The sequence below is a fragment of the Macaca fascicularis genome, chromosome X, assembly GCF_037993035.2.
Source record: "Macaca fascicularis isolate 582-1 chromosome X, T2T-MFA8v1.1".
Lineage (NCBI taxonomy): Eukaryota > Metazoa > Chordata > Mammalia > Primates > Cercopithecidae > Macaca > Macaca fascicularis.
In genome coordinates, this window is record NC_088395.1 from 117,242,630 (window position 1) to 117,270,337 (window position 27,708).

At 42.0% G+C, this 27,708-nt stretch overlaps 1 protein-coding gene across 8 annotated transcripts in view; it reads right to left on the minus strand.

Annotated features, from left to right (window-relative positions):
- The window catches only part of CHRDL1 (chordin like 1), a 121,418-nt gene that overhangs the window by 45,920 nt on the left and 47,790 nt on the right, over positions 1-27,708 (minus strand). For 4 of the 8 annotated variants that reach the window (XM_045384503.2, XM_005594368.4, XM_074029367.1 and 1 more), the window contains exon 5: positions 154-296. In XM_045384503.2, the coding sequence (XP_045240438.2) occupies positions 154-296 (143 nt within the window). Of the gene's footprint in view, positions 1-153; positions 300-27,708 lie in introns of all 8 variants that reach the window. The other 4 variants (XM_005594370.4, XM_005594365.4, XM_074029366.1 and 1 more) reach the window with 1 other exon arrangement.

The window sequence follows — 27,708 nt, forward strand, 5'->3', positions numbered from 1 at the left end:
AATGAAATTCTCCTAAATTTATGATTATGATTTAATGCAACTCATGTTTTATTCAAACACCTGACAGTGCAGGCACAAATGGAAGTACAAATACAGAGGAAGCTCTTGTATTTGGGTAGGGCCTGGCAGGAATGTTAAGATGTATGGTCTTACCGAACAGCTGCACTGGGTGCATTGATTGGGTTGCCGATTCTGAAAGAGCCCTTCAGCCACGAACAGCTCTCCATGTTGGTAAGTTGTCCCATTGTACTCGCAAGACTTGCTGGTCACCTTATTGTTCACTGGGGGCAAGGAGTCTTCTAGAACAGGGTGGAGAAAAACTACACTGAGTATTGGCATCATTGAAAAGAATTTCATAAATCCCAACAGCAGACGGACCTGTACTACATAGAGGGAGTTTTAAGACAGTCCTTGCTCCAGTGGCCAATGATTTTAAATAACATTAAAATAGCCAGACAAATATAGCAGCTGACATTACCATCTATCCATCCATCCATCCATCCATCCAACCATCTATCCATTCTTTTATTTGTTGACCATTTACTGAGCACCTACTATGTGCCGGGAATTGTAATATGTGTTAGAGAGGGATCAGAGAACATGGACAAGGTCCCTGCCTAGACGGAGCTAATATTCCTAGATGAATAAGATATTATCTTTCCTCAAAGGAAGGAGTCCATGCTACCTCTATTTAATCTTTTCCCCCGGTTGCTTCAGAAGGGGACCCATCTATTATAATTGCCCTGGTAACTTTATTCCCTCCAACATTTATTTATTTATTTATTTATTATTTAGAGACTGAGTCTCACTCTGTTGCCCAGGTTGGAGTGAATGGTGCGAGCTCTGCTCACTGCAACCTTTGCCTCCTGGGTTCAAGCGATTCTCGTGCCTCAACCTCCCAAGTATCTGGGACTACAGGCGCCTGCCACCATGCCTGGCTATTTGTTACTATTAGTATTAGTAGTAGTAGAGATGGGGTTTCACCATGTTGACCAGGCTGGTCTCAAACTCAATTGATCCACCTGCCTCATCTTCCCAAAGTGCTGGGATTATAGGTGTGAGCCACGGCGCCCAGCCACCACCCACATTTTAAATCACTTTTGTGCTGATCTATTTGTTCCAGCCTCTGTGGTTTTGCTTATTTTTAATCCCTCCACCAAGACTGCCCACTCCCCGACTCTTTTCTACCCATTGAAGTCCTATCTGATCTTGAAGGTTCAGCTTATGCCCCCTTTCCTCCACGAAGCATTCTCTAAATAACTCCAGCCACAATCTGGACCTCTCAAGGCATCTAATGTCTGAAGCACACAGTATGACATTTGAATATTATTGAAACTCATATTTGTGAATTATAGTAACCCAGCAGACCATTTACAAAGAGATTTCACATATATTATTACAATGGAGCTTTATAACAACCCTGTGAATCAAGTAGGGTAAATTCTTACCTTCATTTTCATTTTAGGGAAATAGAGTTGCTGAGGTTATGTGAATTATTTGAAGTCACAAAGCTAGTGAGTGGTGAAAAAAGGAACTGAAACCAACAATAGATACAACCAGAGCTTGGAAAGTGCCTGCCATGAGACAGTGGAAGGAGAGAAATCAGGGGAACTGTATGTTTCATTAAGGAGGGGCTTAGAGAGTTGAACCATCCTTTCTTTCCATCAGTCAAAACTATAAGGAATATGAATCTAGTTTATGGTGGGTAAGTTGTACCTCAATACAACTGTTTAAAAAAACAGGCATGGTGGCTCACGTCTGTAATCCCAGCACTTTGGGAGGCCAAGGCGAGCAGATCATGAGGTCAGGAGATCGAGACCATCCTGGCTAACACAGTGAAACCCTGTCTCTACTAAAAAATACAAAAAATTAGCCAGGCATGGTGGTGAGTGCCTGTAGTCCCAGTTAATCAGGAGGCTGATGCAGGAGAATGGCATGAACTCAGGAGGTGGAGCTTGCAGTGAGCCGAGATTGTGCCACTGCACTCCAGCCTGGGCGACACAGCGAGACTCCATCTCAAATAAAACAAAACAAAACAAACAAACAAACAAAAGAATGAAATCATTCTCAGGATGTAGTGAAAACGATAAGGCTAACAATAATAACATCCATAATAATAATAATACAATAATAGATACCATTTATCAAGCCCTAGCTATGTGCCAGGCAGGAGTGAGTGCTTTTACATACATAATCTCATTGGCTCTTACTAATAATGTTCTGATGTAGACATTATGATTATGCCCATTTTGCAGATGAGGAAACTAAGGCTTAAGAGATCAATTGACTTACCCAAGTTGACACAACTTGCAAGTAGCAGCACTAAGATACAAATTGATGTCTGACTGATTCTAGAACCTTCTCTCATAGCCACTATCAAAAAGAGTGCCAATCACTTTAAACCTATAATAAGGAAGGGACCATTTAATTAAAAACCAAAACCCAAACCACTAGAACATGAAGGCTATGCTGTCCCTAATGTTGTGGCCTAAAATACCCAGACAACAGACAATGCGCTTCCTTTGGCTTCAGTGATTTGGGTAACTAACTCAATTCTATACTTCGCTATATAAACTGATCTAACATCTATTTCTGAGCAATTCACTCTTAGAGTGTTAACTACTTATTAATGACCCTTTACAGGATATAAAGAAAGTTCCTTACTTTTGCCTATAAAGACAGCCTTAGCTCCTAGAAAGAGTTTAATTCATACTAATTGACTCTCTGTCTGGGCTAAGAGGCCCTGCCCCTGCCCACAAGCGTATACAATCAGACAGCTGCAGCTGGCAGACATGAGTGAAACCCATCAGAGAAAGGACAGAAGCAGACCCATTTGCCCCTTGGGCTCTAATTATTTCAAATCTCAGCATTATGTGGTGAAGGAAAACTACAGTGACCTACAAAATAATATTTGCCATGGCTCTTACAGGAGCTGGCAGATGTTTGGAATACCAAACAAACAACAACAACAAAAAAAGAAGTTTGGAATTATTTTGCCTCAAAAGAATGTGGCTTGATTTTTGAACCAGGCCTTCTACCAAGGGATCAATGGCAAGGCAACTGCAGGGTGAGATTTTCCAGCGAAAGAATGATCTTGAGAATCTTCCTTGCAATAGTCTTCTGAGTAACCTTGCATTGGAGTCTTATTCTACTCAATAGGAGATAAGGAGAAAGAGAAAGAGAAAGAGAGGAAGACACAGTAGAATCAAAGAAAAAGAAACCAATTATGGTCATGCTTAAGGCTAGTTTTATGCAATAAAAGTCTTAACATCTTCTCATTCTTATTTCATTCTTCCAACAACCTTAATGGTGTATATGTTAGCGGTGGTGGCGAATTACTGAAAATGAGGCTACTAGTACTCCAAAAGATTTGTCCCATGTCACACAGCTGTTTAACAGGAGAGCCAACTCAGAAACATAGCTTTCCTGCCTTCAAATTTGTGCTCTTCACAGAATGGGTGTTAAAGCTTCAGAGTAGGATCACTGAGTCATAATCCCAACTCAGTGGTACCGACTCCCCACAATCTTGTACAAGGCACTTTACCTCTTTAAGCCTCAATATTTCTAGGAATGCGATATGGACTCAAATCTCCCCTTGCATCTTTAGAGGGCCAACACAGCATGCTTCCTAACTGCGGAAGGAAGAAAAGCCACCTCACACTTTACTTTCTCCTCTCCCAGATTTTCAAAGTTGGCTGGGCTAGTAACCAACTATCCTTGGAACACATTCCGGGTTCCTGACTGAAAACTAGCAGAAAATCACTTCAAAGCAAAGCTGGTTACAGGGCCCCTCAGGGAATGCTACAATAGGAAGGACCAGGCTGCATGACTTCTAGCCTCCCCCATCTCTTCTGTTTCCAGTCAAATTCCCACCTAGCACTAAAAGGAGAACTGGAGAAAAAACCATCATAGGGTGAGCAGACAAGCACTAAGCCATGTGACCACAGATGTGTTGGGAAAGAGGAGGTTTCTTCTCCCCAAGTGAGGGATGATCTCATATGTAAGTAGAACTATGATTTCCAGGATGCTCAAAAAATACCCCCTTATCCTAAATGTCTCTTACCACCTTTTCTCACACTGATGCTTAAAATGCCACTATTGGAAGTCCATTCCTCTAGGTTAAATGGCTGCCTTTTGCAATCAGATTTTATAATCCCAAGACTTCTATGAGAGGGTACACTTACACCTTGTCACTAACTAACACCCCAGTGTCAATAACTGCTACAGACCTTTTTTTTTGGTCCTTCAGAGCAACTGGCAAATTTTACCACGAAGTCTGTGGTTCCACTTCACTGCTTTTTGTACACCTTCTCTCCTCTCCTGGTGCTACCCTTCTTCCCACACGCTGGAACCAAGTCCTCATACTGACTGCTCTCTTCCCCACTCTCCCCACCCTATAAAATGATCATTTCCATAGTAGGACAGTTATTGGATAGTCAGAAAAGCAGCTTGCACATCAGGAGAAAAATCTACTCCCAATGTTATAAATACGAACCTCCCCAGAGATTTCAGAGATCAGTTGCTAATCTCCTTGATGCCAAGCCATCTTTTCTTTTGCCATTACTGCCATTACTTTGGTTCCTACTTTTCTTCTGATGGCTGAGCCTGATTCTAGCATTTCTTTGGTTCTCTGTCATTCTACTGATACAGTCCGGGAACATTTGCAGGCTGTTGGGGGGGGTGGTGGGTGGAGAAGCGACATGGAAATGAAGGTAAAGGCTAGAAAGAAGAGGTTATATTCTCTTTAATTACCCATGACACACAGAGAGACACATACATCCAACAAAGTAAAACTATATCATGTAAAGGGCTTTACCCCGGGTCTCAGAAATATATGGGAAGAGAGAATGACAAAAAGGCCACGAAAGAAACCCCTAGAATAGGATGCTGTTCCTTTGTGCGTATCTCACAGCGATGCAAGAGAAAAAAACTGAGCCTGGTCTTTGGGGTCTGCAGACATTGGTCTCTGAGGTCCCAGCTGCTATGATCCGAATATTTGTGTGCCTCTGAAATTCATATGTTGAAATCGTAACCCCCAAGGTGATGGCTTTTAGGAGGTGGGGCCTCTGGGACGTTATTAGGTTATAAGGGCAACATCCTCATGAATGAGATTAGTGCCTTTATTAGAAGAGGCCTGTGGGAGCTTGTTTGCCCCTTCTACTATATAGGCTCACAGGGAGAAGGCATCGTTTCTGAACCAAAAACCAAGCCCTCATCAGAGAACAAATCTGATGGTGCCTTGATCTTGGATTTCCAGCTTCCAGAACTGTGAGAAATAAATTTCTGTTGTTTATAAGCTACTCAGTTTATGGTGTTTTGTTATACCAGTTCAAACAGACTAAGACACCAACTTTGGCATGTCTTGGTTCTGTGATCTTAGGAAGGTTTCAGTACGCCTTCTACTTTACATGGCTGTGAGGTTTAGTGATAATTAATTTTTTTTTTTTGAGATGGAGTCTCGCTCTGTTGCCCAGGCTGGAGTGCAGTGGCTGGATCTCAGCTCACTGCAAGCTCTGCTCCTGGGTTCACGCCATTCTCCTGCCTCAGCCTCCCGAGTAGCTGGGACTACAGGCACCCGTCACCTCGCCCGGCTAGTTTTTTTGTATTTTTTAGTAGAGATGTGGTTTCACCGGGTTAGCCAGGATGGTCTCTATCTCCTGACCTCGTGATCCGCCCGTCTCGGCCTCCCAAAGTGCTGGGATTACAGGCTTGAGCCACCACGCCCGGCTAGTGATAATTAATTTTAAAAGCCCAAAAGTATCTGGTACATAACATTCACAATAAATGGTAGACGATATTGCTCTAGAAAGAGGGCACAGAGAGGAAAGCAGTAAAGTTGAAGAATATGAAGGAATTTTCCCAATTTCCGTGGATGATAACTAATTGAAAGGCATTTGCTTTGTACTGATGTGTATGGTAGGTGCTATGGAGACATGAGTCAAAACTATTTCTCTCTTGTTTTCTTACTCCTTCAACAAGCACTTGTGGAGGTCTTTGACTATACCTGGCACTAATAGATACTTGACTATACATTGACAATACCTGGCACTACGTTACGTTAAAGCTACAAAGAAAAATAGGACATTCCCCTGACTTCAAGTAAAATCCTGCTTTCATTGGAGGGGAAGGAACAAAAAGGTGTTAAATGATAATGTATATAAACAACACATAAAGGTTCATAAAGGAAGAGAGGTCAGATAATCACAAATTGTCATTGTTAAGTGGGGAGGAGTATCAACTGCATCAATAAGGATTCAGGTTAGATACTAAAAAATATTCCTTGCTGAAAGGGTTATTAGAAACTGAAACCACAGGCCAACTAGGCATGTAAGGAAATTATTTTCAAACTAGGTTCTGCGCTGCTTTAGGATTCTTCAGACGTACTTGAGGGATCTGAAAAAAAATCCCTTCCCCATTTCTACTTCAACAGAATACGTCTTACTTTATTAGTGAATGTGTTTTTATTAGTTTTTTATGATTTCATTTGAAGAAAGGGTTTGCTGCCATAAGACACTGTAAAACACTGGAATAGAATCTCTTCACATATTTGCTGTTTGGGGATTAAAATCCTATTTGTCCCTAATATATAAAGAGCTTCTAGAAATTGACAAGAAACAGATTCATAACCCAACGGTAAAAATGAAAAAAGGATATAAAGAGACAGTTGACAGAAATGGAACTACAAGTGACCCTTGGACATGAAAAAATCAACCTCATTCATTAGAGAAATATAAATTAAAACTGCAATGAAATACCATTTTTCTTATCAGATTTAGAAAAATCCAAAAGTTTGAATAAAACACTCTTGGTAAGTCTGTGAAGAATTGATTAAAACACAATGAAGGGTAATTTAGCAATATATGTTCATTTAAAAATACATATATATTTGACCCAACAATCCCATTTTTAAGAATTTATTCTACAAATATACTTGCACATGTGAAACATATAAAAGTTATTCATTGCAGCATTGTTTGTAATGGCTGAATATGGAAACAACTTCTATGTCCATTGATAGAAATCTGGTTAAATAAATGATGGCTCATTATTATAACAAAATATTATGTAGTTCTATAAAATAAGTTCTCTGTGCACTAATACAGAAAGATATATTATTAAATGATGAAAACAAGGTGTAAAATGATGCGCACAATAAACTACTTTTTATGTAAATGAAAAAATATTTTAAAAATATATATATTTATATTTGCTTACATTTCCATAAAAATCTGGAAAGATATATAACTACTAAAAGTTATGGGGGAACTACATGTTGTAGGGAGAAGATAAGAATTGGGTGAGTGTGGGTCAGGTGAATAAGATCTTCTATTGCATTCTTTTATATGTATACCTAGATATATAATCATATATACATGTACATATACATATGCATTCATATTCTTGAACGATATAAATGTATTCTTCATTACATTTGAAGACTATGTTTGAAAAAACTTCTACTTGAAGGCCATAGACTAGACTAGGTGAACATTTTGGGTCCCTTCCAACCATAGAAAATCAATCCTACAAAGCTGGTCAACAGAAGCCTGGTTGTATTCCTACTAGTGGGAGAGATTCTAGCTATGACTTTGTGTTCCCAGTCTTATTCCAATAAGTGGGTTCTCTCCACTGACATTATTGAGCCCCTCCATCTGGGCAAAGTGGAGGTTGTTACACTGCTTTCTTAAACAGTGTTAAAGTAATTGTGTAAATCTGAGCTGTCTTTCAGTCCTTGGCCCAAATGGAAGGAACACAGACAAACAAGGGTGCTAGTGGGAAACCACCCATGGCCTTCTACCAGAGCACCGCTGCAATGGAGGGAGGAGCCACTGGGATCTAGCTGCATCTCAGTCAGGCAGAGTAAGAGCATACATCCGGCATGCAACACATCTTGCAGAATGAATGTATCAAAAACAGTGGGCTGGGCGCGGTGGCTCACACCTCTTAATCCCAGCACTTTGGGAGGTGGAGGTAGTGGATAACCTGAGGTCAGGAGTTCGAGTCCAGCCTGGCCAACATGGTGAAACCCCGTTTCTACTAAAAATACAAAAAATTGGCTAAGCATGGTGGTGGGAGCCTGTAATCCTAGCTACTCCGGAGGATGAGGCAGGAGAATTACTTGAACCTGGGAGACGGAAGTTGCAGTGAGCTGAGGTTGTGCCACTGCACTCCAGCCTGGGCAGCAAGAGTAAATCTCTGTCTCAAAACAAAAACAAAAACGAAGAACAGTGGGTGTCTGCAGCCTCCCCCAATCTCCAAAAAGTAACAATGCTCATATTCTGAGGCTATGTTGATTCAGATGACGTTTTCCTTGGGATGCTCCCTGCTTCAAATGGGTCCATCAGTTGAATCAGTGATGCCTACCTTTAGATTTCTTTTTTTTTTTTCCCCAGCACTCCAACTGCCATCACTTCCTTTTCCCCTGGGCCTCTTGATGTGACGACTTAACTAGATCTGCTTTCCTTGGGTAGAGTCCAATGATTTCTAGATTTTCCCCAAACTCTCCTCCCCCATAAAAACTTAACTCTTCTGTGGCCCATCACATTAAGGTCATGCTGGCAGGCCTTAATACTAATCCCATTAAGTAATTTATACTGAAATGAAAATGGAAGATAGTGTTTTAAAACAGGGTCCTTTGCTAGATAATTACATTGTAACATAGGCCTTTGATGTTTTATTCATAATGAGGCTGTAGAACATAGGGTAAAGAGTGTTAAACTTTCTAGAACTTAAGACTTGAATGAGGGAACTTGCTGAAAATGCAGCTTCCAAGACCTGTCCTAGGGGGAGGGGAAGCCTTACTTGATAGTGTCCCATTTGGATTCAAATTAAAGCTCCATTAGTAATTACTGCTTGTTAGCTGAGCAAATTCTTAGCATCTCTGAGTCTCAGTTCCCCCATCTATAAAATGGGGATGATAATGGTACCTACCCCATAGGTTGCTGTGATGATCAAACAAAGTAAGACGTATAATCTGTTCAGCATAGCACCAAGTACATATTAATGCCCAATAAATGCAATTGTTGTTCTTTTACTACTAGCTATAAATGGTAGGGTTTCTGGAGGGCAGAAAGCAGGCTGGTAGGGAAAGAGATGTGGGGCTACTTAACCCTTACAGTGGTCATCCTCTTACCACACTGGCAGACCCTGCCTCTGTATAAGGCTTATGCTGAACTCCAAAGTAGCAGTGACATTTACTTTTCAGTCAGTATTATATACTGTAAATTTTAGAAATTCTCAACACCTGTAATGTAATGACAAGGTTTGTTTTTACCCCGTGCAGTCTTTCACAGTCTTTCACTGCCCTGTAAAACTTCTCAAAAATTGTCAGATCCCAAGTGGTTACTAGAGATTCACTTCTGAGCCATCACATCCACTAAGAATCCTTTTATGCCGCAGCTCCTGGGTGAACACCATCTGCCCCATTTTCCCATCTCAGTGGGAAGACCATCAGGTGTGATTTAGCCAAGCAGTTGCTTTCTAGCCAGAGCTATTTACCAAACACTAAGACTACTTTGGACTTATTGAGGACCCCAGACAGGTGAATTTATGCTCAGAAGGGTCACAAATGTTATTTGTGATTACGAGTAGTCCTAAAAGGCATGGAAGAGAGAGAAAGAGTGAACTCCTTGGCCAACACTCCAATTTTATTTTACTTTATTTTATTAATTTTAGAGTTGGGGTCTCACTCAGTTGCCCAGGCTGGAGTGCAGTGGTGTGATCATGGCTCATTGCAGCCTCAAACTCCTCGGATCAACTGACCTTCTTGCCTTAGCCTCCTGAGATGCTAGGATTACAGGCTCGAACTGCCATGGCTCCCACTGTATTTTAACCATCGTTTCCAGCGTCCTCTCCTGCAACATGTTTTCCAGAATTGCTAAACAAAAGTAATCGTTGATTGGTTTGACTTTCATCTTTGTTTTAGGTCACTATTGAAGGTGCTTTTCAGAAAGGATTTAATATTTTTTGGTTTAGGAAGCCTCTCCATTTCCCCCTTCAGGCATCCTTTGGCCTCCCACCCTTCATTGCCCAGCTCTTGTCTTGCCTTTTCAAGAAAATGTCACTTCATTACTTCTGCACTTGATGGTCTCTTTGTGGGAAGGGAAAACAATCAGCAGAGCAGATTGCTCCTGCGATGGTAGAGCTTCCAAAAGTGGCAAGTTCATCATGTCCCTAAACTTTCTTCCTCTCCACTCTGCCAAAATGCCTGAAATGCTCCCAGATTCAATCATTAGTTAGAGAAGGGCCCTATCTTTCCGAGAGGTTTAATATCTTCACAGTAATGAGTGCACAAGACTGGAACTATTCCCCAGTAAAGAGAAAGGCGCTGTTGGGGGGAATCCCACAATGAGACACCACTTCACATCCACTAGGTTGGCTATAATAAAAAAGACAATAATAACAAGGGTTAGCAAGTAGGTGGAGAAATTGGAACCCTTATACACTGCTGGTGAGAATGTAAAAAAATAATAGTATAGCTGCTTTGGAAGATAATCTAGCAGTCTCTCAAAAAGTTGAGCATAGAGTTACCAATATGAACCACCAATTCCACTCCCAGGTATATACACAAAAAAACTGAAAGAAGGAACTGCAACAGATATGTGTACATGAAAGTTTATAGCAGCAGCATTATTCATAATAGTTAAAAGATGGAAACAACGCAAATGTCCATCAGTAGATGAGTGGGTGAACAAAATATGGTATATCCATAAAATATAATATTATTGTTAGAACGGATGAATCTTGAAAAATTCTGCCAAGTGAAAAAAAGGCCAGTGACAAAACACCACATACCATATAATTCCATTTACATTAAGTGTCCAAAATAGGCAAATCCACACAGAGAGAAAGAACAGTGGATGCCAGGAGCTGGGGAAGGGGAGAATGGGAGTGACTACTAGTAGGTATGGGGATTGTTTTAGAGATGATGAAAATATTCTGGAGTTAGATAGTGGCGATGGATGCAACATCTTGTAAATATACTAAAACCAACTTAACTTTACAACATAAAAGGGTGAATTTTACAGCATGTAAACCTCAGTATGTATGTATACCTCAATAAAGCTGTTACCAAAAAAACAAAACAAAACAAAACAAAACAAAAACTAACCTCCAAACATTATACAATACAAACACAAAGGCTGGGTATCAGACTGGAGCAGGCCTGGGAAAAATGAAGGTGCTTTGTAGGTGATAGGCAGGTGAAGAAGAGAAAGGTAAATTAAAAAGAAAAGGAGAATCACAAATGGGTAGAGGGCATCAATCTCAAGTCATAATTTTGCCCAGTGCCCCCAGCCATGGTGTATCCACTTTGGGAGATGGAGTGGGTCAGCCAAACAGCTCAGCTAAAGGAGGGGGTGATGGGGGGAAGATTTTCCTGCTTGAAAGCTTCCAGGAGACTCTGTGGGATCACATCTTCAACAAGACTAGTGGCCTCCCTACTTCTACCATTGGCCCAACCCCCAGTGAGGTCCCAGGCCAGGAAATTCTTGTAGCAGATTCAGCAGATCACTCTGCAGCTAAACAGACAGACACAACACTCTGTCCCAACCAAGAAGGTGCCGAGTGAGAGGAAACAGTCATCTGCTGCTCCAGCTGGCGAGAAGAGAGTGGAAGAGGGCGCTGAAAGCTCACACCCTAGTCTAATCCCAGCTCTCCCCCTCCTCATCCGGACCCCATCTGCAGGCTGTTTTTCATCCCACTTCCGTCAATGTTTCAGCTGCTGTCAGTCAGTAGCTGACCCTGCCTGAATATGCCATCTTGTCAGACAGATGGCTAGGAAGGATGGCTTGAGGAGAGAATGTGCAAGAAAGGGCCATGTCTCTGTGAAGCAGAGTGCTTGCAAATGGTATAGATTTGGGCTTTTTTTGGGGGGCGGGGGGAGAGCCCATGTATTCTTAGCTAAGTTTCACTATTTGCTTGCTGTATGATGGAACTGCTATCACTTTGCATCTCTGGGCTTCAGTTTCTAAAGAACTTTCTGTGTGGATATGTGTATGTGTGTGTCGGAGGTAATCATTTCACCTGCTTCTCTTTCACAGGGATATATTATAAAGAACAAAAATGATTATGTTTTTTTAAAAGGTTCAGGGAGTAAAGAAGCAACATACAACAAAGCCAACTGATTATGATTATCTCCTGCTTACCAAATACATTCTATCTGAAGGCAAAAAGAGATGTATAATTTTGTCTGCTTTGGTGGTCCAGTGTCCAGAGTTACTACATCCCATAGAAGTTAGAAAAGTCCCTTCAGCTTGTGATGTGCTGCCTTACAGGTAGCAACTCTAGTCTTGTAGTGTCTGTCACCTACTTGTGAGTAAGCACACCCAAAGGTTGGAGTTCCATGTGCGGGAGCCACATCACAGCATGGCCCAGCCAGGGTCATGAAGTTCATGTCAAAAATGTATCCCCTGAGGATATGCCACTTGGCTAAAGAAAGCTCTACCTCTGACTGGCCAATTCTGTCCTGACTCATGCTAGCCCCAACTTTCCCCACAGACTACTCTTCGCTTACTCACATGCAGCCCCCAGGGCCCATCAAATACACTGTGATTTTCTGTAGCAACTCTCATGGTCTGCCTGTCTGTATCCTACAGTCTAGCACCTAATATAAAAGTATGCTGCTTTTTAACTGATCAATAAGTACAAAGGAAACAGGGTTTATGCCTTCTACTTCTCTATCTCCTGCTGGCTCTAGCATTGGAACACAGCATGCTGGCCGGGCGCAGTGGCTCACAACTATAATCCCAGCACTTTGGGAGGCTGAGGTGGGTGGATCACCTGAGGTCAGGAGTTCGAGACCAGCCTGGCCAACATGGTGAAACCCTGTCTCTACTAAAAATACAAAAATTAGCCTGGTGTGGTGGCAGGTGCTTGTAATCCCAGCTAGTCAGGAGGCTGAGGCAGGATAACTGGTTGAGCCTGGGAGGCAGAGGTTGCAGTGAGCCGGGATCACACTGCTGTAGTGCACAGTTTGTGCTGTATATCGCACAGCCTGGGCAACAAGAGCAAAACTCCGTCTCAAAAAAAAAAAAGAACAGAGCACGGCAAGAAGGAACAAATATTCAAATAGTCATACATGCTAATTTTAATACAGTATTAATTCCATTAACATATAAATACGCATATCCAGAGGCAAGGTGGTTCTTCATTTAAGGCCAGATAGCTGGAGAGAAATAAGTATGATTTTCAAAAGTGATTCAGACATGAGTTACAGAATCGATTTCTTCTGGGAAAAGGGTCTGTGGGTTCAATCAGAATCCACAGTGTTTCATGATTCTCAGTGTTTCATGACCCAAAAGAAGTACCCTCTCTATTGCCATACAAAGCAAGGGGGCTGTGGATTTCACTTCAGCCATATGAGATCTCTGCAAGCAACTCTGTCCAGATTCTATGGCTCTAAGGTTATGCACACTTGTTTTCAGCTTTCTGTGTGCTGAGAGTACTTACTTGTGAAAGTTTCTCATAATCCAATCTTCAGAGACAATCTTTATGTTCTTTCCTGTCAAAATTTCTTCTTTCACTTTACTGAACAGCTTTATCATCAGCTCCATTATTCAGCTCATGGACCATTCCAATCTCATTACATAAGCCTCCTAGGGTTCTATCTCCAAGAGGAAACTGGAAATGGCCTTCTCTTTTGACAGAAGGAAATGAGGCCCAGAGATGCCAAGGGGACACTGCTATTTAGTGCCAAAGCAACGATTCAAATTTAGGTCTCTTCATTTTACCTAGAGCCACAAAACATGAGGGCTAGAGAAGCCCACTAAAATCCAGTCTAATAATTGAGGAAGATAAAACACAAATCTCTCTGTTTTCAGAAGCTAATTCCTCAACCTCAAATCTTCATGTGAACTTGGATTATATAGTTCAATAAAAAGAATCCCTTCCATGGTGAATCTGATAGATTTGTATTATTCCTTTGCTACTGTACTATGGGTTTTAAAAATCTCTAATTACCAGGAGGTGTAATGTTAAATCAATGATTCTTCATGATGCCTCATTGTTAATGACAGGTTGTGTGGTAATGTGTCACTCACTGCCTTCCTCTTCTCCCTGAATAAATTAAGAATGAGTCCTACTATTACTTGGTTAGTTCTAATCCTTTGAGAACTAGGCTTTTTTTTTTTGAAGGTCAGTGACCCTTTGAAATGGACAAATTAGTCACTACCCTCAAGCAGCATTTACAGAAACAATGTGAGGCATCTGGATGAGACAGTGGGGAGTTCAGTCAAGCATTCCTTTGTATTGCCTACACCAGCATTTCCCAAGTCTGCTCTGCAGAGCACTACTAGTCCATAAGATGCTCTGTGAAAACAAAATTCTGTGCTTAAATGAGGTTGGGAAAAGATCCATATTCAACATTCACAGTGTCCCTTTCAATGTGTTAAAAGGATCTCACAAGTCCCATAGTAAAGAAACCTGTTTAATAACAACTCAGCATTTTCTCTGACTTTACTTATCCACCAGACTCTTTTTTTCACCTAAGTAAAAACTATGAACGCCCCAGAAAAACTCCTTGGAAAGCACTGCCCTGTACCACATCAAAACCTAGATATTTTGAGGATCTGGATATTCGCCATCTTGTGGACACTACTATCTGCCAAATCCAGGACCCCACTCCCAACTTTAGTCACACTCAACCTTCAGCTAAGACCTAACATGTTTCTCCTAGATGACTGATAGCATCTCCAATATCTTTTCTTTCATTAGCAAGCCCTATAAATCAAGAGAAAACGCTCCCCTGTGAAATACTGTATAGTGCTAATAACCAGAACCACTTGCAACAACAGCCCAATGACATCAGGCACCTGGAGACACAAAGAAGTCAAGTCCAGGAGGTGATATTTTTCCCGTATATGATGAGAAGCCAGGGAAGTTATTTAAGTAGTGAAATGATTTGATGAGATTTACATTTTTGAAAAACTATTCTGAGATGATTAGAAAAGAGATAATGAACTTGGGGGCAGAATATGTCAGGAGGTGACTGAAAGAGCCCACTGCTATCAGATTACGCACTAAAGGAAGAAAAGAGGCATTCAGTACTTGAGGATTAATTGAGAAAAGTTATCCCCCAATGCACATATTATTTTGTTTGGAAAACTGTTAGCAGCTGGTTTCAGAAAGTGGCCCCTGGAGGCCACTGGCAGAGGTTGCAAGGAAGGTGGTGGCACACAAGGCTCCAGGCTGCTAGAGCAGTGGGAATGCTGTTAGGAATATCCAGTCTACCTCTTCCTGGAGACCAAGGGAAGCAGCTCATCTCCCATGTCATGGAACTATTAGAGGAAAAGACAAAGTATCATTTTGCTTCTCCTAGGAAATTCTTTAAGAACCCAGACCAAAATTCCTGATGCGGGGAGAGTCATTTAGTTAAGACTACACAATACACAGAAAGGAAAGGGAAGGTGTTAGGAAATCTAGATTCTAAAGAACTCCACCACTGATTGCCATGGGATGGTGACAATTCCTTAGGAAAGAAAGGTGTGAAAAGTAAAAATATGTCAAATATTAATAAAAATTTCCAGTTTGAAACTGGGCTTCTTCTTTTGGCAGCCAGATGCTCATATTAAAGTGATTAGAGTGAAAAGTGATGATAGGGGTCAGAGATCAAACAAATAAATAAGGTATATTATCATCTTTGGACTTACCAAGGCTGGGAAAACAATATGAGATTCAGTCATTGCTTTAGACCAATAATTCTCAAAAGGGGAACAAGGAGACCATGGTATCTGGTGGGAGTGGTTTCAAACTATACCTACCACCTCATCCCTGATTGAGAATCACTGCACATGATGAAAGATGTCACTGATAGGAGTATAACATATGCAAACAATTTAGAGGCAAAAAGAGTCTGAGGGTCACAGTTCCAATAATGACAATAATCACACCAATAAGATTAGGAACTAATATTTACTGGCTTGTGCTTACACTGAGCTGGCTCTGTGCTCAGAGCTTCAAGTTGATATTCATTAGTTTTTTTCTTCCTACGTTCACCCTCTAAGGTGATTACTGCTATTACCTACAGTTATAGATGAGGAAACAAAGGCTAGGAAGTGGTCAAACCAGAAGTGACCCCAGAAGTGGAGCTATACTATATTTCTCTAGAGATGGATTTTGTATTATCTGAAACTTCAGCTAGGATAAAATAGCCACCTATTTCTGACACTGTAATGGCTTTTCCTAAGTTTTTCCCACTATTTCCTCCAGAAAGGAAACTACTCTCCCTCACACATGAGCATATAGGAGGTCCAAAGAATATGAGGTAGCTACTCAAAAGGAAGTACTTGACTAACTTATCTCATATTACCTTTAAATGGCTGCAGAGAATGAAAGAGAGGGGAGGGAGACTATCACTGCAGGTTGTACCTTCTTGAGAGGAGAAGGAAGGAATGTTTAAGAACTGCAGATTACTTCACTATTTACTGGGCCAATAGAACAATCTTGGAAAGAACAACTCCCTCTGCAGAACCTAAAAATCATGTCTAGATAGCCAGCTCCTCTTCTCCAGAGACCACCAACCCTCTACTCAAAGTGTGGTATGGGGACCAGCAGCATTAACACCACCTGAGAGCTGGTTAGAAATGCAGAATCTCACACCCGCACTCCAGACCTACTGAATCATCGTCTGCACTTCAATAAGATTCCCAGTGATTCAGATTCTAAGAGTTCATCTTAATTAGAACCTTCAATAATGCTGTAGAAACCAGTTAGCTTCTCAAAGGTTAATGAGTATTGAGAAACCTTTTTGCTACCTGTACTGGACAAACATATGTCATATTTGTTCCATATGGCCTCAATCCACACGCCAGTGAGGTATAAATGCAGGCAATCTTAGAACTGAGCTCCTTGCCATCCATAACCTTTGTTTCCAACTCCCATCTCTGCAAGAAATGTCAAATACAGATCAGGATTCTAGGAAAGTGAGGGTATCTACCTCCAATTAAAAAAAAAAACAAAAAACAACTTTACAACTACAGTAGTACTTCTCAACTGGGGCCAACTTTCTCCCAGGGGACATTTGGCAATGTCTGGAGACATTTTTGGTTGCCACGAGTTGAGAAGGGTACTCTGGCATCTAGTGGGTAGAGAAGCTGCTAAATATCCCACAATGCACAGGATAGATGATATGACAAAGAATTATCTGGCCCCAAAGTGTTTGTGAAGCTCTGTACTAGAAAAAATAATAGATACAAATCATCTAATTCCTAAATGTTTGAAATATAGCTAGGGAGAAAAGGAACATAAAAGTGCTTTTACCATTCTTGTCAACAGCTTTAGATTAGAGAGGAAAGATTTAGCTGTCCTCGAAGAGGTGATGCACTCCTTTGGCTCACATCAAACTTAGAGTTGAGCCTTTCTTTGAGCTGAAGTTCATTTCCAAAACTACACCATATAAAACCAACTGCTCAGGAAGTCACGATAGACACAGAAAAATCTTTTTTCACAAATACCAGTCTTCAAACCGAGCATTAAATAAAACAAGAAGAAGCCATGCTTTATTTTTTCCTCCTGTTCTCAACAAACAACATATATCATGAAGTAATTGAAAATAGAAAAAACCTGAACCGAGAAGTAGCTATAAGAAATACCTCACCTGTAATCCCAGCACTTTGGGAGGCCGAGGTGGGCAGATCACGAGATCAAGAGATCGAGACCATCTTGGCTAACATGTGAAACCCCATCTCTACTAAAACTACAAAAACATTACCCGGGTGTGGTGTTGGGGGCCTGCAGTTCCAGCTACTTGGGAGGCTGAGGCAGGAGAATGGCGTGAACCCGGGAGGCAGAGCTTGCAGTGAGCCGAGATCGCACCACTGCACTCCAGCCTGAGCAACAGAGAGACTCCTTCTCAAAAAAAAAAAAAAAGGGGGCGAGGTGGTGGGCGCCTGTAGTCCCAGCTACTCGGGAGGCTGAGGCAGGAGAATGGCATAAACCTGGGAGGCAGAGCTTGCAGTGAGCTGAGATCCGGCCATTGCACTCCAGCCTGGGTGACAGAGTGAGACTCCGTCTCAAAAAAAAAAAATGAATAGGATTAACATAATTCTTCTATGTGTGTTAAAGGACTCTGAATGCCCCAGTAGCCAGGCCAAAAATGAAACAAAGATTAGTTCTATAGTTCCAATTTTAATGGTTTCCTTTTACTTTTTAAGAATGGTTTATGCCCAGTTTAGGATTCAGAATGAATTTCCTAGGATCACTGCTCATGATACCACTGAATGTCATCTATTTCACGTTCCTGCCCCAGGATACATATCCCAAACCTGTATCAGTGAGAATGCAAGTGCTCTTACATATGGGTCCAGAGGCCATGTGAATTATGAAGTAAAATGTAAGAATTGGGGAAATTGCATTTATCTAAGGCTTCTGCGGTCAGGACTAGTCTCCCATTCAACCAAGGCCTACAACGCTCTGTAAGGGGCAACCTTTTCAATATTGAGAGTATGTTAGTGAAGACTTCAGTCAAGACTCAGTCAGACTGAACCCTTCCTACAAAGAATCACCCTTGCTCAAGACAAGTATGCAGCAGAATACACAATGTTGTGTGCTCATTAAACGCATCTCCATCCTCCATCCCTGGCACCCAGCTACACTACATTCCACAGTCTCGCCTGCAGTTAGGTGGAGCCATGTGAATGAGTTCCAGTCAATTGAATGTGGGAAGAAATGATAAACATGCCTTAGAAGACTGACCTATAAAACGTCCTGCAAAACTCTCCTTGCTTTCTTTTCCCTAAACTAAGGACCACATACCAGAGGCTCCAGTGATAAACTGTGAGACTCTAGAGGAAGGAAAGACCACTAGAGTGAAAGGGGCCTGGGTCCCTGAATGACTGCATGGAGCAAAAGCCCTCCCTCTCTATAGGCCCCTCCACTCCCACATTCATTGTCTTTAGTCACTGAGATTTGGGGACTGTTAGAGCAACTGGCTTACCCCGATTAATTCTTTTGTCTTTGCAAATATATTCCTTCTTCTAAAATCATGGGCCATATATTTCACTTTAGCCCATAATACTGCATTAATATCACCTATACTTTCTACCTTTCACATTCCATATTCCTCTTCCCTCTTGATAACTGCTCTCCATAGCACTAAGGGAAGGAACTGCCTAAAGTCAATATGCTTAGAACTTCCTCTCTGATTTAAATTCCCATTAAAAATAAACTAAAGTGAAATCAAAACCAGAGTTACGGGAGGTCCAATTTTTCCTAGGCTTGCTGCCCAATGGCAATCAACCCTTGGATCCAATGGCATGTAAGACCTGGCTCTGAGGCCTGACTTCACGTTCATGCTGGTCTACACAGCATTTTAGGGAATAATTGCTGTCCCAGTGCTTTAGTCCCTAAGTTGTCCCTCCCCCATGTATCAATGTCAATGACAAGCATGGCTGAGGAAGGCCAGGTAGGGTCAGACAAAAGATACAACTAGGCCAGATAACCTAAAGGTAGGCAAGGAATCACATGAAGAAGAAACTGAAAAGGAGTTCTTAGAGTGTGTGGTTGTCATTAGGGCTTTCCATCAATATTCAAATTCTCCTCCTTCCAGGCACATGGTAGTATTGCATTTCCCTGTCCTGTAGAAGTCAAGTCATGGTCGTGTGACTGGCTCTGGCCAATGCCAGAGGAGCAGAAGTAACCTGTGTCATTCCTGGCCAAAAGTCTTAAACAGCCAGGCCACAGTTTGTCCACAGTTTGTTATATTCCCTTCCCATAGTTTTGGAACTAAATTCCCGATGGCAAGGCACTGTCAGCCAGGGTCCGTTGGTGATAATGACATGCACCAACCTAAGACAAAGAGGTAGTATGAGTAAGAAATAAATCTTTGTTGTTTTAAGTCCTGAACTTTGTAGGTTGTTACTGCATCATACTTTAGCCAATTCTGATTACTACAGAGTATGTAATATTTGATGAGGAATGGGCTTTGATATTCAAAATGGGAAAGATGAAAATATTCCTACAATTTCTACCTCTCTTCCCCAAAGGAATGGAGGATAAGAGTGATTTTTCCCCAATGTGACATGCACAAGCACTCTAGCAGCTGAAACTAAGTCTCACCTACTAATTTGACTTAGCCTGTTGTGTCTAGAACAGGGGTTATAGGCCAGATATGACCGGCAACTTGTTTTTGTAAATAAAGTTTTATTGGAACATAGACATGCCCATTCATTTACATATTGCCTATGACTGCTTTCATATTACAATGCAAGAGTTGCTACAGCAGAGACTGCAAGGCCTGCTAATGCTAGCATATACACTATTTGGCCCTTTACAGAAAAAAAAAAAAAAATGCTGCCCTCTGGTCTAAAAGAAGCCAAAGGAAAACAGATCCATGGAGGGTCTGGAAAAGAAATCCAATGTGCACTGCCACTCCAAGTAAAGAGTACATACTCTAGGTAGCTATGTAACCAAAAGCATACACAGATCAAAAGTTGGTACCAGCAGGATTTCTCTTAGTGCTTCAGGTCTTTTTAGAGACAGGGGACAAAGGGAACCCTAATACAAATGACTTCTAATGAGCGCATCCTTAATATTCTGTTGTTTATAACCCCTCTCCTCCAATATCAGGATGGGTATGGGATCTGAACAAAGGGTATACACAGTATATATCAGGATTAGTAAACCTGACAGTCCTCAGAATGACTCAGTGGAAAGTTGCTTAAGTGCTTGCTAAAAATGATTCATTGCCTGGAGAGTCCATGGCAAGTCAGATTCTTAGGCTAAAGTGGGAGGTACAGTTTGTCCACCTCCCTGAACTCAGCACAGTGCAAGCAGGCAGGCCCGAAGTAAAGAAGTAGGCTCTTGGAGGGTCTGATGAAGGTCTCAGCCTGCTGGTTGAGGCCTCTGCTGTGGCCATTGGCTGCCCTTCGGGGGTGGGGGTGTAAATGGCGTGGCCGGAATGCTAGGAATCCTGGGCTGGCCTAGCAGGCACTCCAATTGGCTTGGTGTTCTACATGCTCCAGAGACTTTCTCCAGTGTCCTTGGCATCTGGTGACTATACTTGGGCTTAAGATTTTTAGGACTGGGAGGGTCTCTGGAAGCCTTCTATCTTAGTACCAGATCACTCCTTCATTTGGTGGTACCACCAAACAATCTGGCCATTCTACTGCAGATAGGACACAGGCTATTTGCCCCCTTGTCTCTGACTGGCTCTTGAAAGGGCTGCCTGGAGGAGCTATCTGCTTGGCTGAAACTCAGCCTTTGATGACTGTTAACAGGTTTTGCTTCAATTCAGCTATTGCTGTGTTACTGTAGGTTGGCTCTGGGTTGAGGGCAAAGGCCTGGGGTGGAAAACAGAGAAAGGAGAAGAGAGATGAAAGGATACTTTACTTGGACCTACAAGTTGAATTGTTCTTTCTTTTAGGAGGTGATTCTGAGGTTAGTTTCTACTGGGTATTTTCTCTTACTTTCTAAAGTAACCAGTAAGATGTGGCCCTGGAGTCCTCCCTGAGGCACCTTTAGTTCTAGGTTACTATGAAAATGTGGTGAAGGGAGGGCGCTATGTCTGATGACATCCTTGTCTACCATCATGTCCAGAGAATTTAGAAGACAGAGGGGCTCAGGTCTCAAACTGCTACAGTCTTTTTATCAGCCTGCCAGGCCACTGCACAGGCTTCTCTAATGTATACCTGAGCACCTGCACAGGCCAGGGCCGCATCTACAGAGGCTCCATCTCCCTGGGCTGAGACAGCATAAGTAATGGTTGTCTCAAACACACTGAGGCAGAAACAGATTTTCTTTAAAAATACAGAAGATAACAGGCAACAGAAAGACCTTAGAGAATTAATTCACCCCATAGACATTTGTCCAGAGCCTATTTTTTGCCTTGGCAGAAGAGGAGATAAATGTAGACTTGAGATCCAAATTATTTCCAAGTATCAGGGGCTGAATCTCAGATATAGACAGTGAAGAAAGTGGAGAGGAAGAAAACTCTTCCTCTTTTGAAAACTTGTCTACAAGGCAGAAGTGGTAGAAGCACAGTCCGGGAGGCAAGGAGACCTGGGTTCCAGGCTCAGGTAATGTTACTAATGAGTGTTGTCACTTCAGGGAAGTTACAGAGTCTTTTGCAGTCTCCCTATTTGTCAAATATGGGGAGAGGCAGCTGGAAAAAAATATCTTTTCAAGGTATAACTTTCTGTAGTTGTAGAATACATGATTCCTGCCTTCAAGAAGTTTATGATGTAGTTGCAAGACACTGAACAGAGAAGAGGTACAAAATTAAATTCAGTGCAGCACAAAAGTATCCAGTGAATGGGATAGAGCTGTGCCATACACTACAGTAACCACTAGTCACATATGTCTATTCATATTTAAACTGATTAACATTAAATCCAACTTAAAACGCAGCTTCTCAGTCTCACACCGGTCACATTTCAAGTGTTCAACAGCCACCTATGCTAATGGCTGCCACATTGGAGAGTGCAGATACAGAATGTTTCCATCATTACAAAAAGTTCTATTGGACAGTGCTAGTATAGACAACATGTATCATAGATGTCCAGAGAACACAGAACTTCCCTTCCATGCCTCCTAGGCTTCTGCTCATGATGGCCGTTCAGCCTGACCAATGCTGACTTTGGGTGGGGGTGGGGGCTCTGTGATTGGTCAGATTATTGCTTTGCTCTGGGAGCTGAGCAGTTCCACACTTTCTACATTGTCTCTGCTCCTTTGATTTTTCCCCAGGGCCTTTGGGAAAGCCATAACGATCCACTCCTCTCATGAAAAATTTCCTTTTAAGCAGACTCATGAATAGTCTAGATAATCCCAGAATTCATGCATCTTTTAGAGCTCCCTGAGCTATTCGCCCAAGAGGTATTGTATGCAAAGTCTGACAAAGATCAGTTTGATCAATGAGAGTCAGCATTGTATTTGGAGAAGGAAGCATGGCCAGGACTGAGGAGGAAGTCCTTACATGCTCCCTGCACAGCACTATTAATAACATGAAAAAATTGTCCAATGTAATCCCAAAGACTGATTTCAAATCAAAACAAAGCAAATAAAGGAAAGCAAAACAAAAGAACAGCAAGACAAGCACAAGGGCTCCCTAGGGCTCCTCTAGCTTGTGGGATGGGTGTGGGTGTGAGCCTGTGAGAGTGTATGTGAAAGTGTGTGTGTTCCAGATGTACATGAGAGTCACGTGTGTGTGTTTGTGGGGACGGTGGTGAGGCGGGTAGGCAGACTTGGAGGTTTTCAGGGTTAGGGCTGGGCAAACGTGCCTCTGACTCAGAGGAGGAATCTCAGTTTCTTTTGGTGGGGAGAGGAGAATTAAACTTTTGTAAAACAACCTCATGCCTGATTCCTCTAAAGGGGGGTAGGAAGGACAGTGTCATAACACAGAGAGTGTTAATGGCTGCTATTTTAACAATCTAAACTCACTGCCCCAGGGCGCCAGTAGAAACTAAACAGTCTTATTGCAAAGGGTGCATTTAAAAAAAATCAAATAAATAGCTGAAGGCGCACTCACATTGAACTTGTGCCCAATTCAGTGTCAATCAACAAGTTTCCATTGAATTCTGGACAAGCCAACTCCTCTTCCAAAGAGAACACAGAAAACATTGTAAGTTCAGTTTGGGGGCAGCTGGATGATCTTATGTATCCTGTCCTGTTTTTTTTTTCCCCCTTTTTGCTTCTTCCTTCCTTCTCCGGCTAGGACTTTTGTTCCCTAATTCAGATCCTCTCAAGTTAATTCCTTTCTAATGCATCTCCCTGGCTCTGGCCCTAGTGCTGTGGCTCTTCTATTTTATATTCCTATACATGAGGACAGACCAGCTGATCTGGGCCTCAAGACAGGTCCACATCATTTGTAAAACACCTGCCATATGTTCTATGAGTAGAGATAGAGAAAGTACCCAAATATATACAGTATAATGCTATGACTCCACTTGGGAACATGAACATTCTGATAAGCCAACACTCTGCAGAATTATATTATCCCAGTGATAGAATGTGTCCTAGGTACATACTTGAAACTAGTCAGACATAGCCACTAAGTCTTAGTGTAAAATCTTCATCTCCATCTTGGTAGTAAGCATGTTCCCCCTCCTCCAGACTGAACTCTGGCCCTGCATTCTAAAATAATACCAACAATACCTTGCATTTATTGAGGGTATACTACGGGCAGGGCACTATGCTAACTCCTTTAGATATCTTAATTCAGTTAATCCTCACAACAGTCCTTTGAGATAGGAACTATAATTGTCCCGTTTCTCTCTCTCTCTCTCTCTCATTCACACACACACACACACACACACACAAATACATACCACACAGTGTCACCTAATCCAACATACACGCTCACCCACATGCTTACATACACTTACACTTACATCAAGTGTGTGTAAACTGAACAAAGCTCCTCTGCCCTATCTCCATAGTGCTCAGTTCTTCCAGGTTCTCTGCCCAAAGACTCTCCCACTGACATCTGGAATTCTATCCTTAGTTAATTCTTATAGTTAAGCTAAGACCTTTCTGCTGGAAGGAGTCTCATCAGCTGCCTATGTAAGTGGCTGGGAGAGAGGTGAGGATGTGAGGGACTGCAAGAGAGGAAAGGGGGTGCAAAAAGACATCCAAGAACACTAAAGACAAACTGCACCTCCTCCCTACTTTTGCAGTGGGCTGGCTCTGCAAAATAATGTCTACCCACAGGATGTACAAGGTCCTTTGAGACTGGGCCTCCATCAATCTGACCTTTCCAGCCTCCTCCCTCCTACACAGACCATACTCAACTGCAGTCATGGATCCCACACATGCCTCTGCATGTGCCCTCCCCACCTCCCTCTTCTACATCTGGCAAAGTGCCATTCATCTGTCAGAACCCAGCTCAAATGTCCACTCCCCTCTGGGACTGTGCCTGACTCCTGGCTCTTGTAGAGTACCTGTCTTCTCCCCTCTCTGCCTACATAGCCCTTGTCCACACTTCTACCAGAGTACTCATCACATTACATTTTAATAATCTTGTTATGCGTGTCTCCTCCACTAGACTGTGAACTCCTCGAGGAAGGAACTCTGAAACCTCAGCACCAACATGGGATCTGTCTCAAAGCTTATACTCTGTAAACTTTTGTGAAATGAATATGAGTGAGTGAGTGAATGAATGAATGAGTGGACCTACACCACCAACTTCTGGTTAGGAAGAGACTCCTTTCCCCAGGCTTCTCTGACTAAGGCTGCTGTCCAGTATTTCTCAATAGAGCCACCACTGGAATTTTGTGTGGGACACTTCTTCCATGCACTGTGTTCCTACTTATTGTGGAACATTTTGCATCTCTTGTTGCTGCCCACTAAATGCCAACGACATCCTCCCATTACTGTGACGAACAAAACAGTCCTCAGACATTTCTAAAGCCCTGGAGAAGTTGGTGGGGGCAGAAGGGGTGTGTGTGTGTGTGCTGATCCTCCCTGGTTTGGAAGTAACACTACAGCAATGGCTCATTTCCCTGATCCCAGTGGTCTGAGAGGCCCCCTGCAGTAGGGGCACACTGTGCTCCTGCAAGAGGCGCCAGATGACAGCCTCTAGCAAGAGCACGAATTAGCAGAAGGTAGGAACCAAACAGGAATAAGGCAGCCTAATCAACACATAATGGTGAATCTTGCACTCCCTTTTTATGATTTAGGAGGGAGGAGGTATCAGTTCTAGTCCTCCCCCAGAAAAATCCCTCTCAATTTTTCAAGGCAGTCCAGAGATTTTTACCTTGTTTCTGAGTGCATTCACAACACTACCTTATGTTTCTGTTAAGAGCTCACTCAGCTTTGAGAATATCAGCATTATTGTGCAGCATACTCATACAGGCACCTCTGGAAATCTAATCAGAAGGAAATAGAAAGGTAAGGCAGAGGTGATGCCATTAATTTAATACCTTTTGCCTGACAGTCATTAAACCTGTTACTTGTTTCCTTTAGACTCCCCTCATCTTTTCCCTGAGGCTGGAGACACATGGTCAATGCCTGGTTATGAGGCTGCTATCATTGGGATCTAGAGGAACACGTACCAAAATGCTATGGTTTCAGGCTTTGCCCATATTGCAGATATGCCCAGATGAAATCTGGGGACCTAGGATTTAAATACCTTCTTTTCACTGCTGAGCACTGCCTTGCTTATATATACCTCCTTACACTTTTCAAAGCAATTTCCCGTATCAACTTTCTCGTTTGCTGTCAATGCAAACTTTAAGAGAAGTCAGGAATTATCATCTCATTTTACAAGCTGAGAAAATAGGTACAAAGAGGTTAATCAGCTCTGTGAACGTCCCACAGTGAACTGGAAGGAGAGCAGAGCTAGGCTCCATCTCTTTACTAGCCCCCCTGCCTTCCTCCCCCCATGATAACACAATACAACCTCACTTTGAGGGAGGGCAGGCATACCCCACAGGTCCAAAGCCCTCCTTCCTTCCCAAAGGTGGTCCTGACCAGCCTGACTTCCTGGAAGCCAAACATGCCCTCTGGTCCTCTGGTCAGTGATAAAAGCCTGGAGCCAGATGACTTCATCCAGATGCCGATATAGTGTGCACTCTACAACTTGGAAATCAATGCCCACTTACTAATTCCAAGAGCCCACTTAAAGGACAAGGAACACACCTTTCTCTAGGTTTTGGTACTTCTCTTCTTTGTGACAAAAAACCCCCAAAAACCAAAAACCAAAAAACAAAACACATACACACACACAAAAGCCAAACATCAAGAAGACCAAAACAATGCAAACAAGTAGACAAATATAACAACCCCCCAAACTGCCATATGCACATAAAAATCCTATGCTTGGTTGTAATCTTGCAAGGTCTTCTGGTACTTTTGCCTCCAATCAGAACCATCAGGAACAAATGAAAATGTAATCCCACTTTATATTATACTGGAAATATAACTTACATACCTAAAACATAAATGTAGAGTTGTACTGATGCTTTCAAAGCAAACACCCATGTGACTACCACATGGATCAAGAAAGAGTGCATTGCCAGCACCCCAGAAGCACCCTCCAATGGAGGTCAACTCATCACCATGCTGACTATTGTGATAATTATTCACTTTCTATTGTAGTTTTATCACATTTATGCACATCCATAAACAATATAGTTTACTTTTGCCTATTTTGAACTTGATATTAATGGAATCATATTGCATGCGTTTGTGCATTTATGTGTGTCTTGTGTTTACTCAGCATTGAGTTTGAGCTATTAATATATTGACTATAAAATGACTTCATTCCCCTTATTTATGCCCAGAACTACTTTTTTGTGCCTAAGTTTCTTATACTGAAGCTCACTTCTACTCTTTCTTCCCCTTTGGAGGTGGAAGGAGAAAGCTGATCAGCCTCCTCTGAGACCCATTTATGTTTCTGAAACTTAGTGAAGGCCGGTCTTTCTTTCACCAGTTTCAGTAATTACAGTTTTCCTTCAACATCAACTCATAGGTTTCATACTCTAATCCTTTAATAATCTTTCTAATAAAGCTATGTTGAATGGCTCCAGACACAATTTCCCTCAGAAAGCAATGTCAGAAGAGGCCCTTTTGGAAAAGTACTTCTCCAGATAAAAAGAAACACAGGTACTGTTCTATTCCTATGGATTTCTCCAAAAGCAGATGACAAAACTTGCCAGTAATCACCTCCTAATAGATGACACTCTTGAAGTTCCCTGGGGAATGTTAATAAGGAATACATCTTTCGAAACCTAGCATTTCACACAGGTAGCAATGCTAGTTACTGCTTGTCATGCCTGT